This window comes from Rattus rattus, chromosome 4, assembly GCF_011064425.1.
Source record: "Rattus rattus isolate New Zealand chromosome 4, Rrattus_CSIRO_v1, whole genome shotgun sequence".
NCBI classification, from domain to species: Eukaryota; Metazoa; Chordata; class Mammalia; order Rodentia; family Muridae; genus Rattus; species Rattus rattus.
In genome coordinates, this window is record NC_046157.1 from 24,946,420 (window position 1) to 24,968,376 (window position 21,957).

The 21,957-nt window shown below is 40.0% G+C and overlaps 1 protein-coding gene across 1 annotated transcript in view; it reads left to right on the forward strand.

Moving 5' to 3' along the window:
• The first annotated feature begins 3,281 nt into the window (after window positions 1-3,281).
• Lsamp (limbic system associated membrane protein) overlaps window positions 3,282-21,957 on the forward strand; it is a 2,154,604-nt gene continuing 2,135,928 nt past the window's right edge. Inside the window, exon 1 of the mRNA XM_032899157.1 lies at window positions 3,282-3,637. Coding sequence (XP_032755048.1) covers window positions 3,571-3,637 — 67 coding nt within the window. The 5' untranslated portion in view covers window positions 3,282-3,570. The remainder of the gene's footprint in view (window positions 3,638-21,957) is intronic.

Here is a 21,957-nt window from a genome sequence, read left to right on the forward strand (position 1 = left end):
CTCTCTCTCTCTTGCTCACTCACTCTCTCGCTGTCTCTCGCTCTCTCACTCTCTCACTCTCTCCCACATTCCAAGTTACTAAGCTCTGTTAATGTGTCTTAGTTATTTGTAGCTCATCCTCACCCAAACCAAAGCCTCCAGGCATGTGGCCTCAATGGAGTCTGTCTATGAGATTTCAATATGTAGCTTTATTTGGTCAGTTTGAGAAACAGTTTCCTCGGCTGCAAACTGTCCCTGAAATAAAATAAAAGACCTGAGAAGAAAGATGATATGACATATCCTTGCCCCTAGGAAATAATATTTATGAGAGAAGTTTCTAGGCATATATTACATTTAAGAAAATGTTTCAGAAGGATTTCTGGACAATTTCAATATGCATGCATGTAAACTTTTTTCTGACCTCTGCTTATAAACAATTATTCTCTGGCTTGGAAGACAGGAGCATTGAGAGCAGTACAGACAATGGGGACCTGCCTTGTAGAGTTTCAGGGAAAAATCAAGAGTGTTGGGAATGTTCAACATTTGGAACTTTAACAATATATTTCTGGTAAGCTGGGGATAAAAAGTTGACTGTGACAAAGAAAGCAGCAGACCCACTAATCAAAACTCTTGATTTACTGGGATGGTTGAGCTGACACTGGGATATGAGCATTGATGAAGAGACCAGATTCTTTGAGGTTAAACTTTCTTGGAACCGTCTCCTCATGGGCAGCACACAGTTGTTGTGGTCCAGATGGGACAATGACTGTGCAATGTGCTGGCAGCCATATTTGGACATGTCTAATCGTCAAACACTTGGAACTTGTTTGGAGGCATGGACGGATTCCTGAGGAAGAGCAAAGGCTCAGCACTGTGGGAGAGCAGCGGAGACCAAAAAATGATGTTGCTTCAGTTGCAGTTGAAGCAGAAGGATGGAAGGGGGTCATGGAGAGGAGTTGAGGCTTGTCACTGTGTGGCTGGGTCAGAATTCGTGAAGAAAGCCCAGGAGAAGCTACTGGTGGAGATGCAACTCCATTGCACAGCAGATCCCAGAGTTTTGGAGATGTTGGTAGCATGAGATGGCCACCGAGGCGGCAGCAGATACGAAGCAGGGGTAGCCTGAGACTATGAGACACACTCTGTGTCCTGTGGTATTCCTTCTGAAGCCTGGAAGTCCTTGTACAACAGCAGTGTGACACTGAACTTATGCTCTTAGCCTTGCTTTGTTTTGATTCGACTGTGTCTATGTGCTGGTTCTTCCCTTTGGTGATGAAGAGGCTGTCGGATTTGGGAAAGAAACATGGGGGAGGAGTCTGGGAAGTGAGAAAGGGAGGAAGGGAGGAAGGGAGGAAGGGAGGAAGGGGGAGGAGCAAAGTGATGCAACTCTAATACGCTTTATTTTAATTTAGAAGAAAATCGAGAGAAAGAATTTAACCACCTTTTAAAAACAGTAGATTATTTTTCAGGAACCTCCAGTTAAGAACTTTGGAAATTTAGAAGTGTTTTGAACTTTTGAAAACACTGAATCTTTCAGAGAGAATTCGAATATTTCAGAGAGGCTGTGGCTATCGTAGAGAGACCATTACTTTGAAAGAGTCTCTGTATGTTTTTGAGATGGACGCTCTAAGTGTTTGAGTTTTTTAAACACTGTGGAACTTCTACATCTCTAATATTTTGTGTTGTGACATTGATATTAGCATGAGCTCTTGGGGGGTAAGCAAGGAAAGGAATGGCTGTTGTTGGATACCCATGCATTTGAGTGTCCAGTTGAAGAGGTTCACCTGTTCTGGCTAGTTTTATGCCAACTTTACACAAGCGAGAAGCATTTTTCAAGGCAAGAACCTTAACGGCAGAAATGCCCTCATCAGATTGGCCTGTGAGCCAGCCTGTAGATCATTTTCTTAATTGGTAATTGATGTGGGAGGGCTCCGATCACTGAGAAGTGCCTTGGCCCTGAGCATGCAGTCCTGGGTGCTATAGAAAAAGCTGGTAGATCCTGGGGAGCAGGGTAATAAACAATAGACCTCCAAGTCCTCTGTGTCTGTCTCTGCATCCTGCCTTGAATTCCTGCTCTGATGTCCTGGATGAGGAACCATAAGCTTTCCTCCCCAAGAGTACTTTTATCACTGTTTTATGAGAGCAGTAGAAACCCTCACCAAGACAGGGTTAGAGTAGTTCCCAAAGAAAACAGCAGTGCATATAGAGCAGAGATTCTCTATAGGGTCAATTTTGCTCCTACATGTGTATTTTATAGTGGCTGATGACGATCTTCAGCTTTCAGAACTATTAAGTTGGTGAAAAGGTTGGTACTGAGTATCTAGAGCCCATGACAGCCTCCCACAGCAGAAACGTCAACTGGTACAATGTGCTACTAATGTCAAGGTCAGAACTATGGCAGAGACATCACCTTGCAGAATTGAAAGGAACCACCGACACCATGATCACATATTTCAAGTATTAAATTTCATCAGTGAATAAAATGAAATGGCTTTGTTAGGGTCTCCAGCCAGCGGAAACCTCAGGAACAGATGGAAAATCCACCTTTGCTGCATCCTTGTGACTTAGAGGAGTACTGTCTGGCCTCTGCTCTCACCAGCATGTGTCCCTGAGTCATTCTTTGAGTCGGAGATGTTTGGTACCCTGCTGGGAATATTTTCTGAGTGTTTAGAAGAAGGTGAGTAGGGTAGGTTTTTCATGTTGGAATTTCCTCTTTGAATAACCTCAAATTAGAGGGATTGAAGCAAGAAGACAGAGGATGTAAACAAGAGAGATCAAGAAGGGGATCTCTTAGCTATGATAGCTAAGGTCAGCCGCGTCAGAACGGTTTTGACGTCGTGTTTCAAAATCATATACAGAGAATTGGAAATACTGTGTAATGTAGCACGACATTGGATAGGATGAGGCTTCACATGGACACTGGAGTCTCAAGGTGGAGGTCACTGTGACATTTGGAGGAGGCTTTCAAGCTATCCTTGGGCTAAGAAGGGAGAGGCCAGAGAGAAAGGGAACCACTAGCTAAGAAGACGCACGAACAATGAATTTCAAGATTTTTCTCCTGCGAAGGGGAAAGTCAAGTGTACGGGGCGACAAGGTCAAGTCAAGGTCTTAAGAAGACAAGGGCTTTTCACCTGTGTTTGCTGAGATGAAAGGGGACCTAGGCTGCATTGGACCGACCTCCCTCATATAAGCAAACCCAGGGCCGCGGCGCTGCCAGGCTGTGCGCACTAGATGGCAGTAGCGGGGCCCTTTCGGCTGGGCTCCGGGTCCTATAAGGCGCTTGCTTGTTTAAGTACAGTCTCATTTAGTTGGAGCTGCAGGGGAGTAAGGGAGAGGAGGGTAGGAAAGAAGAGAGCGGGAGAGCTCGAGGAATAAGAGGGCTCTCTGTGCTGACACCAGGCTCGGACTGCGAGCATCCTTCAGAACCCGGGCTCGCGCTCTCGGAGAAGAGAGTGAGGCTGTGCTGGGATTCGCCGGAGACTGCTCCGTACGCGTCGCTGGAGCCGGGAGAGCCCTGAGGGAAACCAAGGGAAGCGAGCTGCGCGTTTTACTAGAGAGCAGGAGTGAGAAGAGACGGCTGGAGTGCTTGGCGACATGAGGACCTACTGGCTGCACAGCGTCTGGGTGCTGGGGTTCTTCCTGTCCCTCTTCTCATTGCAAGGTAGGGGGAGCCTGTGGCGACCCCGCGCGCCCCCTCCTGCTGCCGTTGGGTCTGGGATGCTTGATGGGGTCACCAGCGCTCTGGGTCTACACAGAATCCGGCTTATTGACAAGTCCGGTGATGCGTTCCTACCCGCGGTGCTGTAGTCCAGACTAGGTCCCGAGGCGAGCGGGAGCCTGCAGACTTGCTGCAATATCCGTGCTGGTGGTGGCAGATTCAGAGCTGGCCTGTGCAGACTGGGGGGCAGAGAGCGTGTGCGGATCTGGGTGCTAGTGTGTGTGTGTGTGTGTGTGTGTGTGTGTGTGTGTGTGTGTGTGTGTGTGTGGTGCTGGTGGTGGTGCTGGTGGTGCTGGTGGTGCTGGTGGTGCTGGTGGGAGACAGCGGCAGGGACACTGGGGTTGCTCTGTAAACTCCAAGTGCTGCCTTGGTATTTGCTGTCCCTGCGCCCGCGGTGCTGATACCCCTGCATTCCTGCTTTTCCAGGAGGAAACTGGCATTAACTTTAGGAGGTTTCTGGTAGCCGCTTGCCACCTGGCACTTGCATTTCTAGACAGAACAACCCCTACAAAATTATTCTGCCCCTAGATGTGGGAGGGGTGAGGGTGGAGGAGAGAAGGAAATATCTGTCTGAGAGAGAGAGAGAGAGAGAGAGAGAGAGAGAGAGAGAGAGAGGCAGGCACTTGAGAATTATTCGTGGGTTAATAACTGCTGGCTCTGAACGGCCAGAGTGTTTCATGCTTGAGGAATTGAATGGCTTGTACTGGGTCTTTACTTTGAAAATGTCTTGGTTCTGTGCTGGGGGAGATTGTGAAGTGAATTCACGAAGGTTAAAAATGCAAACACATACATACTCTTTGCATCTCACTGAAGGCTGAGAATCCAGAGAATACGTTCCACAGTACACAAAAAATCATTTCAAAATAGGAAATAGGGATGCATTGTTTTTTGTTTTGAGTTCCCCCCTGTCTCACCGTTCCCACCGGTGAGAAGAGCCTAGTACAATTAGCTATTGAGAGCCTGCTATTCCACTCTACCATTGATAGTTCTACTATCCCTTCATGTTCAGACATCCTGCTATCCTTAGGACCTGTACCACTTCCATTTCTCTCAATCCTGACGTGCAAGCCTTCTCATTACGCACACACACACACACACACACACACACACACACACACACACACACACACACACTGAGAGAGAGGAGAGAGGAGGGGAGGAGAGAGAGAGAGAGAGAGAGAGAGAGAGAGAGAGAGAGAGAGAGAGTCTGAGAGAGACTGAGAGACTCATGAATCCTCACCATGAAATGACCAGACTGGCAATCTTCCCTTGATTTTCTTCTGACAGCTGGTTGCTAATGTTACATTTGTGGGTTTCATTTTTCATTGCTAGGGGATATTTTGGGTAGCATAGAGCCTTCTTGCCAAAGCAAATGAGAATAGACTCCTGGCTGTTTACTTGTTGAGGCATTGGAAGTAAATAAATACACTGTCAAAGTTCTCTTTTAAAATCCACACAGAGTGGCAGCTGGAGCTCACCCATGGCACAATTAGAAGTTACAGCTTTTAAAAAACTTCATCTCAGAACTCACTGGCCCCTTTCTTTCTTATCAAAATTGTTAGGTCTTAGGAACATAGTTCTGTGACTAAACATGCCTGCATGAAAAATAAGATGCCATCCATCTTTGGAACCTGTTTGCCTTTTCCTTTTTATTCTTTCTTTTCCCTCTCAATGCTGTCAGTACTTTCTCTATGATTTCGGATGCCCAGTTTCAGCCTTTTATTTATTTTTATATTGAAACATTAGCAAAAATTTGATGGTATTATGTCAGTAAGTCATCTTTTTCTTTCTTCTATTTGAAACAGCACTGGAGATAAAACACAAAGTAAGCCACTTGATGTTTCTCCTAAGTTTGAGCAAAGCTGTGGAATATTCATTCCACAGCCATAGAATTCCGTGAGTGAAGGACAGAGCAAGATGCTGAGCTGATGTCAGATGGCACTTATGAGGGATGGCGAGGTCAGGTAGAACACCAGACCAGAATGTTACATTCCCAAAGGTCTTCCCAGCAAGATGGCCCAGCCCTACAGTCCTCTTCAGTGAGACCATTGCTGCCTACACTGAGAACTTGTTAGGACATGGTAGCCTCATCTGTGCAATGTAGTTTTGTGTTTGTGTTTGTTTTTGTTTTCCTGAGAATATCATTTCCAGAGGAGCAGTTTTCACTACACAGAGCGCATTGACATGTGGGAAATGGACCCAGTTCTCAAGCACTAAAATCCCCTGACGTGTGGTAAATAATAGGTTCTACAGGGCAAGAAGGTCGTGCTGCCAGATGGGAATGCAGAAACGATGCCCACTGCAAATACCTGTCATACACTCTCTTCTATGATCTCAGAAATTCTTGGAAAGGCTGTCAAATGAAATGATCTATACCTTCACCCCAGTGTGAGTGCATGGAGGTGTAACACACATCACACACACACACACACACACACACACACCTACACACACACCTACACACACATACCTCTACACATACACACCTACACACATGTACATACACACATACATGAATGCATATATATATATATACACTCATGTACATATATACTCATAGATTTGTGCACACACACAAACATTCACATACACATAAACATACACACAGGTACATACATACACATGCATCCACATATACACATGCACACACATAAACACACACACACAGACAAGAGAGAGAGAGAGAGGTACCTACACACACACACATACATACATGAATGTACATACACATAAACACATATAAATTAATGTACATATATACTCATAGATTCGCACACACAAAAACATCCACATATACACAAACATACACACAGGTACATACATTCACATACATACACATATACACATGCATACATATAAACACACATGCACATGCGTACACACACACACACACACACACACTCACTCAGTGTCAGAATGTGTGGCTCTTCTAAGTCAGCTCCATCTGTAGCAAGTTATTTCTGCTGTTTCTCATGATTACCTCCATGGATTCACAGATGAATGCTGTTATTGGTGTTCATTTTCTACTAGATTCTATTTGTTCAGAATGTTGCACATGTCTTACCCTATGTGTTTCTGAAGTAAGGGATATTTACTGTATAATTTGGATTAGCCCCAGGAGACAGTCTACAAAGTTAGGCTATGACTCTGTAGCCATAGGCAGATCTGACATGTATTGGTAAGGTCTCAGTAATAGCTCTGTTCTGGTTCACATTGCTGATGTTATGATCATTATCGCTATTTTGAAATGAGTTATTTATTATATGTTTGTAAAGATATATTTACATATGAGTAAATTTAAAAAATGTTTTTTTCTTCTGATTCTCTAAATATTTCCTAGTACTTTCATAAAGTTGATGATCATCACCCACACAACATCTTTCCGATATTGGCAGGGACAATTTCTAACATGTAAATGATGACAGGCTGATGATAAGATGACATAGTGGCTAGCTGTATTTGTATTGGTATTCTGATAACTATGTGCATTATATTAACGGCACCTAGTTTGCAAAGTGTTTAAGATCTTCAAAGGAAATCCCAGAAATTTGAGATTGTACTGTTTTCTTCTCATTTGCCTGTAATCTTAAGAAAACAGGAAGAAACATTTTAACTGAGACCTTTTGTTTTGTTTTGGTTTTTTGTTTTGTTTTTGTCATGTTGGGAGTGGAGATAAAACCCCAAATAAGCAACCAAGCCCACCCTATTCAAGACTGTGCATTTTGTGCTTGATTTATTTTGGGGCTCCCTGTTTCATTGGCTCAGATCTGGCTGGGTCTCCTTGTCATCTGGCAATTGTCCCTTCTTTCTCTTGCTCCAGATTCAGAACCAAAGAGCAGCCAGTGCTGCGCTCTGAGGTTGGCTCTGTTCTCCGTTTGGCATCTGGAATGGCAATAGCTGTGTGTCCTTTGAGGACTGTAGAGGAGAGGAACTCCACTTGGCCCACCCCATCCCCATCTTTGGTTCATCTGGGCATGAAGGTCGCCTTGGCTCCTGCCTGAGGCCAGATTTGGATTGTTAGTGGCCAGAAGAGGGAAGCGTGCTTTTACTGAATTGTAGACAGTACACACTACCCTCAGGGGAGTCTCACACCAGCTGCTCAGTGTGGGGCCGCAGACAGGCCAGGATGTGAGCCCTTCTCACAGACACTAGTACTAACCTGCCATAGCTATCTCTATGTGACTTCCTCATGGCCAGGTTCGTTATCCTACTTCCATCCAATATAGTTCCAGCAAAGACAAGAAGTCCTTGGTCAAGTCCTTGACGATGGCTTTGTCAGACAAGACATTGTATAATGTCTTAATGGTATGGACTGTAGCAAATATTGAAGGAACATAAGCAACTTAGAAGGTGATGCTGAGATAAATCACCATCTGCAGATGCAGTCTCCTTCAGATGTAGATGGTGACACTAGTCTTATCACCAACAGTAACCTGCAACCAGTCAAACAGGCATTGACTACAGACCTTCCAAGTCTTTAGTGCAAAACAAAATTCATTTTTTTTCTATTACATTTGCGTTTCAGGAAAATGTTTGTTACTACTAGATTAAATAGTACCGTCACATTCAGAAAAGTTTCACCATTTCCCCAGAGGGTTGTTTTCTCTTCAGTTTTTGGGAGCAGAAGACACCTTGTCACACATTTACCAATGATCACTAATTACATACGATTTGTAGCTCAAATCGTCATGCGTGTTGAAAATGTGGTGGTCATTTACACGTATTTTATTAATGTAAAAAGTTACAGGAAAACATGGAATAAAGCAATGGCCCGCAATACATTAGAAATTCCTTCATTTGATAAATGTCAGCATCAGAGGCCTGTGGTTCATTTCACATAGTTCTGCTCACCTACACTAGTTCTGGAAGCTACACTTCCAGATATTTTCTCATGCAGGTATTTTTCATTTTTGCCTAGGTATTATATTTTCTTCTCTATACACCTATCCAAACATGACGTAATTCCATTAATAAACAAATATTGTCTTATATTATAATTGATCTTCCAACATGATCCCTCCATTGTTCCTGAATTCTGGTCCGTGTTTCTCCTTTTCAGCATTTGAGAACATCTGACTGTCAACCTGAGCATCGTTAGTCTAAACCTTAAGTGGAAAAATATGGTCCCATGGAAAGGCCATGAGATAATGTCAGAATACCCTTGCTTGCTTTTGAATTGCTGTCTGGTGAAATGGCGGTAAAAGTCTCCTGTGAGCCTCACTTTTCTGATTAGTTCAGGGTAATAGTGCTTGCCTCGTGTTTGGATGCATGCTTTGCATATTGTAAAATGTTGCTTGCTTCTGTGGAGAAGATAATGAGTTAAATTAAAAGGATTTATCTTGCTTTTGGCAACAGTCTGAACAGAATTTACCTGTGTTCACATCTATCTCCTTTTCTCCTCCTCCATCATTTTATTTTCCAGACGTTCTCTGGACTTGGGTGAGAGCCATATTGAACTCCTAGTGCTAATTTAATACTGAGGAGAGATACAGTATTGATATGGGGTTACATAAGCTGCTTTCTTTTCTTGCTCCTCTAAAAGAGCTGAAACCAAAACACAATGGAAAATACATGTCCACTTTTATTCCCATGCTAACCACCTTTGTTTCCATTTTCCATAAGCCTACAACAATCTCACTTAATATTTTAGCTTGCAGTACTGAGAAACTGCTGAAGGAAGGCAGAACTGTTAGGGGATCTAGATTTCAATTAACTTTGCCACTGTGGCTATGTTACTCTGTGTGAATCACTGTTGTTTAGTAAATGAAACTGAGATTCTCCAAGATTAATAAATCTTGCTGAGGTGGCGGTAGACCAGAACTCTGATGCTCAGATAACCTCCAACCCTTCCCTTCTCTGAAGTCCCTCCCTTCTCATTTTGGTATGAAACAAGGTCAGCCCAAAAATAAATGAACAATTATATGCTAGCATTGTTGACATGAATAAATTATGACAGTCTTTCACTGCAGTAACAATATTACTAAGGGGATTTCTTTAAGTATCATATATAAGACCATATTCTAGTTCTACTTCAGGTGTTTGATTGAGTACCTTTAAATTTCCAATGTAAATTAGTTATTTAATCCAATTAATGAGGAAGCACAAACAGTCCACATGCATGTGGTATTTAATGCTGATACCTCTCTCTGTCTCTCTCTCTGTCTCTCTGTCTCTCTCTCTGCCTCTCTGTCTCTGTCTCTGTCTCTCTCTCTCTGCCTCTCTGTCTCTGTCTCTGTCTCTGTCTCTCTCTCTCTCCTTTAGAAGGTAATGTGTTCTACTACAGTAGCAATAAAGGACTTCTAAGAGTAAATAGCACACACCCAGAAAGAAATCCATATTAGTTGCTTTGGGGTGAACTTTTGGGTGTTTTGGTTGGGTTGTGTCTGGTCTTGCAAATGCTTGTTCAGGCCAGCTTTCTGCTTACCACCCTCTGTCTGCATAGGAAGCGCAAGGAACTGCCTAATGCTGCTTTTACCAAATGTGGTAGGGTAAGATGTGACCTAACGTAAGCTTGTGCTAGCATATCAGATGCAGACTGAAGGTTGATCTCACTAACGATGCTGGTTTTGTCACTGAAATTTTAATTTCCTATCTTTCCCATTAGGCAGTGGTGTGGTTTGTGCTCAGGAGGAAGGAGAGGGGGCATTCTGTGGACTTAAAGTTATTTTTGTGTTTATGATGTGAGCCATATGAAAAATAGGTAGTTATGTCATTTGGTTTGGTTATTAACAGAGTACAGATTACAGAAAAGTGGATGGAAATGCAAAAATAACAACTAATATACTTCCTTTTCCTTCTGGCTCTTTTCCTTCCTTCTATAAATATTTATAAATCCTCAAGTCAACACTCTCATAAACCTCATAGCAGGAGAGACAGGCACTCAAAAGATAATAAATTAATTACCATTATAGTGGAATATAACGAGGGAGAGATTAGGGTATCAAGACTATATATTTCAGGTAGATTTAACTTAGACTGTAGAGTTAAGAAAGTATTCCTTTAGTCCACTGATGCATACTTAGAGTTTAAAAGATAAGTGAGATTTAGCTATGTAGATATGTAACATAGACAGAGCTATAAAAGACAAAGGAAGCCTCCTGGGGCTTCAGTGTACTACAGAGACAACCATATTCCAGAAACCTAAGGACTAGAAGGAAGGAAAGATCCAAAGAGGAAGAAAATGATAGAAGACAAAACTGGAGGGTGTAGAATGTGTACTTCTGTGGAACACAGAGGAGCAGTAGTAGCTCTTCCTGTGGCTTCTTACAAGGTCAAAGCATACGGAAAGTCATAGAGAGATAAAGAAGGGATGTGACCCCTGAACTTTGAATTCCTACAAGAGGCCTCAAGTTGCCATAGAGGGAAAGGAGGAGCTTACATGGAGAAGCCTGCTCAAGGCTTTTATGAGATAACGGAGATGGGGGAGGGGACTTAGATGAAGTTTGCAGCTGTTGTAATAGACTGAATGCCCTGAGGGAATTGAGGTAGAATCCTCAGCCTGTGGTTGAGAGATCTCGAACAGAGGAGTCAAGTTTACAGATGAGAACAGCTCTGTGAGTATTTTCCATCAGCTCACTCTTATCTCCACCCAAGAGTTTTCGAGGTCATATATGGGTACTGTGTTTCCTTACAACAGCTGAGGACAGAGGTGGAGACAGCGAGTTAAAGTGGTGACATTAAAGTCCTGCCTCCTGACTCCAGATTCAGGTCCTTTCTTTTGCACTCTCCTTAATGTAACCAATAGTTTAAATGTAGACAGCTTACAGAATTAAATAGAAAAATCAGCTCTGACTTTCCACCTATGTGGCCTTGGGCAAGACATTCTCTGATTCTGGAAATAATCTGTAAGGTGCCTTTGAGTTCCAAAAATTAGATGAGTCTATGATTTTACTCTAACTGGGGAGAAGTCTAGACTTAATTAGCAAAGCAATGGAATTAAATAGTATTCTAAAAGCAATGCACTTTTATTAGATTCAAGTATGCACAGAAAAAAACAATTCCTTGCAAATCTTTTCAAGGAGAATACATTTTGTTGTTTTTTTTTTGTTGTTGTTGTTGTTGTTTTGATTTTGGCATGACCAGATTAAAAATGAACTGATTTTCTGTTCATTTGCTTGTTTGTAATTGTTGGCAACATTTTGTATTTACAATCAAGTCACCCAAACCATAGCATCAGCTCTTCCTGGTATACTTTGTACCTAATTCGTGTGATGATTTATACAAATGGACACTATGTTCACTCAATATAAATTTGTGAGTGGTCAATATTCTTAGCGTTTTTCAACAATAGATAAAAAGTGATAAATTGTAACATAGACTGATTTGGAAAGTAATTTGAGAGATAATGAATGATCACACGTGGAACTAAGCCTGGTAGAAGGACAGAATACCAAAGAGAAGAAAGAATAACAAAAGCAGGAATATGTGTCCACGGGAAGTGAGAAGAAGGGGAAAAGAATATTCTGTTTTTGTAGCTGTAATACAGACTCTGGCCTGCCTGGAGTTAAGGACTTATGTTGGTAAGGATTGCCAACGAAGCTTCCAGAAACAGAGTGAACCTTGGGTGCCAGACTGAACCATTTGTTCTTAATCCTTAAAGAATAAAGGGCCTTTGATTAGCACAGGAAGGAAGTGACATGAAGGAAATGCAGAGCCTGCAGGACAAATTTGGTGCCCAGAGACGATTTGCATAGAGAATATGGACACAAATTTAGCCTAACCTAGGCCAGTCAGCCTGCTTGCTTGCTTGTTCTATTTCTTTCCTTCCTTCCTTTCTTTTTCTTTCTTTCTTTCTTTCTTTCTTTCTTTCTTTCTTTCTTTCTTTCTTTCTTTCTTTCTCTCTCTTTCTTTTCTTTCTCTCTCTCTCTCTTTCTTTCTTCTTCCTCCCTTTCTCCCTCGCCCTTCCTTCCTTCCTTTCTTTCTCTCTTTTTTTTCAAATGACAAAAGCTGAAGTAACATAAAACCTACCAATATATGAATAAAAACTATCATTTTATTGTTTTTAAAGATTTTATTATTTTTATGTGTGAATATTTTTCAGAAACACATGTGTGTCTCATGTGTTCAGAGGCCAGAAGAGGGCATCCTATCCCTGGAAATGGGAGTTATGCAGGTTGTAATGAACCATGTAGGTGTAGGGAACTTAATTCAGGTCTTCTACAAAAACAGCCAATGCTCCTAACTTCAGAGCCATTTCATATCTCCAGTCCCACGTGTGTATATCCATAAACTCACATAATTAGATGGATATGGCATTAGCAAGTTCCCTTTTGGATATAGAAACATATTTAGGTGTTCTGTGGGATGATATTAACACACAGGTCCTGTGTATGTGTTAGATATGGATCTTGATGAGGTGATAAAGAGTTAATGGGTGTGTAAATGCACATGGATAAGATGTAGTGTGCAGTGTATGACAAGTAGGTAGAGCGAGGCGAGCTTTCCTCGATTTCTGGATTCCCAACGTAGACCATCTGTTAAGTTCTGTTCTTGTATAATATATGGTGAGAAAATATTGTTAAATAAACCTTGGCAACACTGAAGAAATTTTGAAGTACTTCCCATTGCATTCAGAAGCAATGCTCATGTTTTTATATTCTTAGAATGAGTGAAGCTACAGATTTCTCTGATGTGCTTTAAAAAATGGCTCATCTCTTCAGAAATTCCATTATAAATTAATGTGCTTATTGTAGGAAACTGGGAATATACCAAAGAATATGAGAAAATAATGGAAAATTAAACAATATTCAACATCAGAGAAACTTTATTAATTAGTAATTTTGTTTTTTAACATTCCCAGGATTCTTTCAATCAAAGGCACATATAAGTTAACAAGCTGGGATTGTTGTTCCCATGTATCTTTTGATTTATTATTTTCCTTGAATAGTATATTATTAATTTTTTGTTATTAAATATTTAATGACTCATCTCTGTTAACAGTTATATAGCAGCCTGTACCATAATTTATTCATCAATACTCTGTTCTTGAAAAAAAAAAACATTTGGTCAATGCTTTTATTTCTAAAAAAGGAAGGCAATTTATTTAATTTGGTCTTGCTTTGTGACCATAATAACATTTTCAGCCTTAGAAAAGTGACAAGAAGGACAATCCAGCTATGTTTCTTTGTTGGGTGATACATTCTTATTACAGAGTCCACAAATTCTTCACAAGTACATGTTGGCTTACAGCAACATGTTCTATGAAGCACATATACACACACCCCCACACACAGACACACAGACACACACACACACACACACACAGAAACACAGACACACACACATAAATGTATACATATATTTACATACATGTATACATATGTATACATACATATATTTACATTCCATTGGGAGCTTAGGAAAACTCTGAAGGAGCAAGAGCTAAGAGTATTGAGCAATTACATGGGAAACACCTAGGTTGGTGCTTAGAATTATAGGGGAGTCACTGCAATTACTAGTTCTTAGTATTATTTGTCATTCCACCTAACTTGTTTCATTGAATCCCTTTCTCGGTTAAATTAGTCTAATTTTCATTTCTCCACTTTTATTTATTAGTTCTGTTTGTTAATGTGCATAACCACAAGTGTCTTGGAATCCTGTGGAGGACCAGGAGACAATTTGCTAGAGCTGGTTTTCACCTTCCATTCTGTGTGGTCAAATTTTGGGTGTCAGGCTTGGAGCAGGTGTCTTTTTCTCTTGAGCCATTTCTCTAAAGTCTCAGTATATTTGTGAACAGAGACTTGCAAAGCTTGTCAGTAGCGGGGTTTCTTCTTCCTTCCTGCCCAGTGCTATCTCTTCTTCTCGGAGCCTTTTCTGACTTGGCTCAAGCACCATTTGTCTAATGCTTTTTGCTGGCACTTGACTTCACAGTGAAAGGGACTTTCACCTGGCTTTTGTACATGAGCAGTTGTGGGAAAAAAAAATCTCTCGGGGAAGCTTCAAATTGTTTAGAACTGTGGCAGTTTAAAAGCACATCGGCATTGATCTACTAACTCCAGGTCTCACCTCTGTGTTACTTTTAGAGTTTGTAGATGGATACTGTCCAGCAGAGGTGAGTCATCTACATTCTGTTGTCAATTTGATTTTAGATATCAGACACTTGACATCCTTAGATTGTCCCTTAAAAATATGAAACAAGTAATGGCCTTCAGAAAGACTATGGTAAAACTCTCTAGTTTCTTGGCTTTCCCCTTTGACCCTGGGAGGATGTATATTCTCCTTCCCACAACCCTATGTGTTACATGGTTTTCTACCCACTTCATTCTCTTCTCCCCACCCTAGGAACGTCTACCAGGCTTTCTCAATCATCTTGCATGCCATTCCTGGCCTTCTTTTGTATTTCAGAGTTGTGTTTGAAATATCACATTTAGTGATACTGTCTGCTTTCTTTTACAATCTATTTACATATACTTATTTCTTTTTATATTTCCCTTCTGCTTCCATGTATTTCTTATTCTTTACCAGTTGGAAATAATGACAGTTTGTGAGCTGTCTTTACTCTTTGCTTCCTGGTTCCACATGCATTCAAAGCTTTAAGGTCTTATTAAGGGCATCATAAGGCTTGCTGTGTGTCATTTATGCTTACCTCTTTATTTCTGTAATAGTGTTGCCAACCTATGATTGTTTCCTTTTCTAAATTTAAGTAGCAAAAGACTCTGATGGATTCCTATGGCTTCTTCTTTCTACCACTAGGATGTGGTAGCTGTGTTCCATGAAGCTTCAGCTCTGCTTATCCCTATCAATCTGTTTTTAGAGTCTAGTCCTTCCCAACCCTACTTCCCCGTTCACCCAGCATCTTTCAAAGGCAGCAGTAAGAGGATTACCTTTTAAACTCATCTTTTTTAATGTTTCCAATCCTCCATTTTACTTTTCCCTCGGTTTAATTAATCATAAAGTCTTTTGATTATTAATATATGCTTGACTTTGGTTTTAATAAAAATTAGTTTTATTATCATAATAGCTCTCCCAGTTGAGAACCTTAAATTATTTAGAAGTAGAATATCTAACCACAAATATCCCCTAAAATTAATGTGTTCATACTTCAAATACCCATATTTTATCTCGTTTCTTATTTCAAAGGCTGACTCTTCCGCTTGTTCGTTATTCTTCAAACACTCGTGGACATGTTTAGGATATAACTAATTTTCTTTATTCTTGTTGCTCTGGCTTTTCTATGTGTAAGATTTTCAAATTCAGAAAATTTATACTGACCTCTAATTGAGTTGACAATAATTATTTCTTTACATTGAGGCGGAGCAAGTCTCAAGGTCTTTTTATTATACCCAGTCAACATTGTCTGTGGCAAAAATCTGAAAAGTCAGAGTCCAGCTTGGACTGTGACACCCCTTCCTTGGGAAACTCACTTATCATTGTGATTTAATTACATCATGTGCAGTGAAGACATTGGAAAAGATAAAATCCACAGACTTGCAATACATTTTTTCAGTGCATTTTGGGTTGTCTAAGACTCTGCTTAGATTTTGTACAATGATATTTGTATGCTTAACTTTGGCAAATTTTACCTCTGTCTCCATAGGCAGGTACTTTCAGTGGCTTTACGAATTTGTGGGATACAGGAAATTGTGTCAATAAACATTGGATATCATAGGGTTTTGTGTGTAAAAACTCCACCCGGTGACCTCTGCTCTTGTTTGAATCTGACATCTTCCAGTGGTGTAGCTGTCACTGTTCCCAGGAAGAATGAGGAGAGCATTTTGACTTTTTGATGAAATTAATCTTAATCATAGCATTGTGAGGAGGCAATTATAACGATAATTGATGCTATGTTCTTTGTTTTATTTTCCGGTTTAGGATATTTCAGATGGTTTTAATCACAGGTGCGGGGTAATTCTAATATTTCTCAAGTTCCTTCTGCGGAATCAGAGACTCCCAAAGCAGAAACAACTAATAAGTTTCGTCTAAGCATAGTATTACGGATGATCAGTTTGACTTTAAGGAGAGCCCTATTCTCAAGGATTCAGTGACTTAGTGTGGGTTTTGAAACAGAGTTCATTGATGAGTTATGGAAAAATTGGAGTGAGGGTTACTGAGTCATATCTCCACTGAATTCTAATTTGAAGGGCCATTCACACATTGTTTTGAGAAGGGTTTGTGGTTCCATTCTCTCTTCTTTAGACTTATCAGGTAAAGCTCCTTCTGATTTAAGTGTGTGTGTGTGTGTGTGTGTGTGTGTGTGTGTGTGTGTGTGTGTGTTTCAGGATCTAACTACCTTATTGAATAAACAAAGCACATTCTACTCCCAAGCTTTGTGACTATACCAATCACAGTCAGGATATTTAAGAATCCTAAACACAGTCATTCCAAAAGACATATTCATCTTTAACTCATCACCATCCAAACTGCCACTGACTTCCAAGCAGGTAGAGAAGTCAAGTTGGATGGCTGTTTATTGACTGGATTGGAAAGCATTTTATTTGTTTTTGAAGGCAGAGGTGTTTTCCCTAACCATACTTCCCTCCAGTCCTCATTACTGTCTTCAGGGCTTTCAACTTTAATATTTCTTCATTAATAACGAAATTTTTATTATTCATCCTTTTTAGTTACTTTTTGGTTACTCAGGCAGATAAGGCGCCCCAAAAATCTCATGGTGGAGTAACAATTAGCTTTCCAGATATTCTTATAATTGAGGCATGTGTCTGAAAAATCATTTCTCACACAAACTGGGAGTTCACAATGTGTCTTTTGGCCGCTGAGAGGATCTAGTGACTTTTTCCTTGATTTTGATTTCAAAGTTTACTCTTCCTTTTCCATTTGACAAGGAGGTTAGGCACAGTCACTCCATATTGGCCTTTGAAAACTAGCAGAGGATGCTAATGAATGCTAGTCCCCTCAGAATGCGGTCACTAGGAATGAAGGGAGAGATGGAGAGTTGCTTCATGATATCTGAACATTCCAGAGACTGAGATGAAGCCAAAGGCTCCAATCATTTGAAATTATGCCAATACTATCAATAGTTTCCACAGCGTTTTAAACTAATTGCCTTATTCATTCCCTATATGGTTACTAGCACACAGGCCAAGTAACTGGAAGAGAAATGTTTGTCATACAGACAACAATGGATTAAGTTGGCTTTGAACTTGGCTCCCGGCCCCACATGCGTAACCATTACATAATATTCTCTCATGACTAAGAAGACTATTTACATAGGTGTAAGTTTATAAGAAAATAAGAATTGCCTATTCATATTTGAATAAATCTTTGCCTGTATAATAATCATCAATAATGAAGGGTCAAAGGGCCATTTTTGTTTCCATGTTTTCAATCATGGCTCTGAGTGGTCTTTGTGCCTTTTAAAATCAACATGTCTTTAGCAACGATTCTGGCTTAAACAGAAGCCATTAGATTTAGAGCTAATTGCTGCTGAGGTGACGGCAGAGGTGGCAGTGGTGATTGTCATGACAGTTGCTGTTGGTATCAGGTGGATGGGATGCCCCAGAAGATGAAATGGACACATTCACCGAGCAGAACTCTAGAGAGGTAGCTTTTTAATGCTAAGGCTTTATTTTTTAAGTGCTAGCTACTGTAGCTGGGAGAATATTTGACATTGTGTGTCTTAGAGAATACAACACACAACACACACACACACACACACACACACACACACACACACACACACACACACACACTGGTTACAAATAAGATCACACTGGTTCTAGGCAACATTCAGCCCTGACAGAGACAAGGAATAGTCTGGAATTTTCCATCCATAGTTAGAAGCCAGTTTCAGATGATCTTGTGAAAAAAAAACCAAAAAACAAACAAACAAACAAACAAACAAACAAAAAACAGGCGTCCCCTTTAAAATATTTACTAAAGAAGGTGGTGCAAAATGTATATTTCTTGGAAAATATTTAGTTTAGAACTGATTCAATAAGCTCTGTGGGCTATGTTAAAATTTCTCAGAAGTGATAGAATTAGTGCAATCTCAGTTTTGTATATTAATACCTACATGTTCTACAGGATATCATTGGTCTGGTGTTCCTTACTACAAAGGGTAGGAAAATTAAGTGTTTTAGTTGAAAAACGTCAGAGGAGGTCCCATAAATAAATGTACTTTTATACAGTATCTCTACATTAGCATTTCCCTTCTGAATTTACAGTTTGCAATCCTTTTACCTTGAAGGTGTTGCAAACAAGAAGTTTCTATTAATCCAGCTAAAGAGACTGAGTGATGTGTAACCTTCCCTTGCCTTTCCAAATAGAGAGATGCTTGGTTGTTTACAACACTGTCAATGTTTATTCAATTCTGCTGCTTAGAATCCACATCTCCCAAGCCTCTGCCTTAAAAGGCTTTCCTTTCCAAGATCCTTGTAAACAAGACTTGCCTGTCATTCAGCCCCAGACACACGCACGCGCGTACACACACACACACACACACACACACACACACACACACTCACTCGCTCATCTGAAAAATGACGACTAAAACAACCTTCCTCTCCACTACAGTATTTGAAGTCGGGCTTCAGTGGATCTTTGAAGGCTGATTTTTATCCTCCTGGCTGTACAAATCCCACTTCACCTCATCTTATATTATCTGCAGAAATCTTGCTGCCAGTCAGGTTCCACACATGCCCTGACTTCCTGAGCTATGGAGGCTGGGAGGCATGCCCTTCAGGGTGGCTCTACTGTCTTACAAAGTACCAACAAGTGGGAACAGTCAGAATGGCTGTCATGTGAACTTGGTAACATCTAGAAAGATAAAGTTTGGCCACTGGGACAAGTCTTTCTCTTTTTGACTGGTTGATGGAGCCTCTATCTGTGTGTGTGTGTGTGTGTGTGTGTGTGTGTGTGTGTGTGTGTGTGTGTTCTATCTGTGTGTATGTGCATGCATATACATGGGTGCTTTCAAGGATTGAGGCCAGGAAAGGGTGCTGAACCCCTGAAAGAATGAAGTAGAGGCATTTGCAGGATGCTGTAATTGTTACACAGTGCTGGGATCTGAGTTCTGGTCCTCATTACTCTGCAACATGTGCTCTAGTCCCAATTATTTTGTTCTATACTTTGACTGACTTCTGTTTGAGACAGGAGTGTGTTTCTCTATGAGCCATGGTGAGATTATTTCTATCCTTGTGGTTAAAGTTCAAGATGACATTGTGTTCTCTACTCATTCTTGCAGACTGAGACAGTGTCTTACAAATTTGTGACTTTTTAAAACTCAACTTTTCTTCACCTCTCATACCTAATAGTCTTCCCATTCTGTAAAACAGATGTGAATTACTTATAAAACTAGCTTTTCTGTATTCTACCAGAACACAGATACTGTTTTTTGAGAATTTTGATGACAAAAATGCACCTTCGATTAATAGAAGCTATGTAGCTTCTACTGGATCCTATGCACCCCTTTTGTTTCTTTGTTAAGGATATTGATAAGTACACTAGCAACCAGGAAGGAAAGTCATCATAAAAATGGTACCTACTCCATTTTCATTCCATATTGCTTGCTTGGTATCTTGGTATCATCTAGCTGATACAGCTAATATAGTGTGTCCACATTAGGAATTTGACTTAGAGGTCACACCCGTAGTGAAATACCCTTAATGAAATACAGGAGTTGAAAGTAATGGGCATGTGTATCTTACAGTAGAGTACGTGTCTGAGGGTGCAAAGGATTTTCAGGTCCATAGACTCATTCAGATCCACAGGGTCCTTCAGACCTCATAGTGGCGATGCTGCTGATTATTTTAGCCTGTATATGACTTAAAACTCTGCATGGCATCTGATTCTAACAACATGGAAAAAACAGCCTGCACTATGGTGAATCATAGAAGCAAGTTACATCATGTCTCATGACTTTACACTGGGTAGAAACGCAGTGGTATGACCATAGTTCAAATTTCTGTACATTTCGAAATTTAGTGCAGGGTGAAACATATTTCGATAAATGAGTGTCTCTTTGACATTATCCACTGTTTTCCACATAAGTCTGGTGTTCTTAAGGGAGAATTTTATTTGTATGGTTGTTTTGTATGTGTTTATACTGGTGTTGTATATGTGTTTATAATGTCATGGAAATCTATAAATGTAAGTAACATTCTGTTAGCTAACAGATAGATATATTTTGCAAGTGGACAGAGGCATTGAGCAGAATGCCTCCATTAGAAATCAGCCACTAAGCCAGTTGTTGATTTCCATGCATATTAATTTGGACCCTGACTCTCCTTTGCCTTTCTGATACTTATTGGATTTAATTTATATGTGTCATTATACAAATTTAAATTAATTTTTAGTCATTGGGTATAAAATCTAAAAAGAAAATTTCAATTTTCCTAAAGTACAAAAACTTGTGCAGTTCTTATGAGACTCGTGGAATTTTGTGCTCATCAACAAAAAAAAATATATGAACAATGAACCAATTATTCTTTAAAAATGATATGAAGTTAGGCTAGGCAATGTCAATGACCTTGTCCAGTATTAAACTATTCTAATGAACATAACTTTACAAAATGAGTCAGCAAATATTGTCTGAGTGGCAACTATATCTAAAATATTCGAATAAATGCTAGACAGAATACTGGACAGACATTTAAGAGCCCATAGCTAATGTGTGAAGAAACATTATCAAGTTATTATTAAGCAAGGCAGAACCTAAAGTTGTTTGTAATTAAAAACCCATGAATTAAAATAAAATTATGAATAAATTGAGGTTTATTATGGAAAGTCTTGGAGTAGTGATTTTGTTTCTCTCCAAAGTTTACATATTTTCATTTTCAACTGCATGACATTGACAACATAAGTCACCACGGTTTGGGAAGTAGGAAGCTATTGTTCTTTTGCTTAGAATGTTAGTACATGGAGTAGTTCTTAAGCAAATCTAAGAGTGCTTCCCCTCCATTAAAAAAGAAGCTCTACACTAAGTTAAATGAGGGACGCTTAATTGCATGCATGAAGATGAAACTTTGGACGATGCACACATAGAATTTGCAGGGACTCATATTGTGTCACAATATCTGCTTTTTATGATTGTTGATATGTTTTCAGAAGAATTTATAACTGCAATTGAAAACTGAATGACTATTGATTAAATTTTAGTTTCAAAAATGAATTGACGTATAAAGCTTCATAAATCCTTTTAGAAGAGGATGGGTATAAATTAAAAACTAATTACAGCCAAGGCTTATAAAACACTCCAATTCCAGTGCCATGTTTTTATACTTTTGTATACTATGGATGTGGTCCTTTAGCTCCTTATCCCAAATTCCTGCCATAGGATCAAATATTAGAAGTAAAAATTATTTAATTGC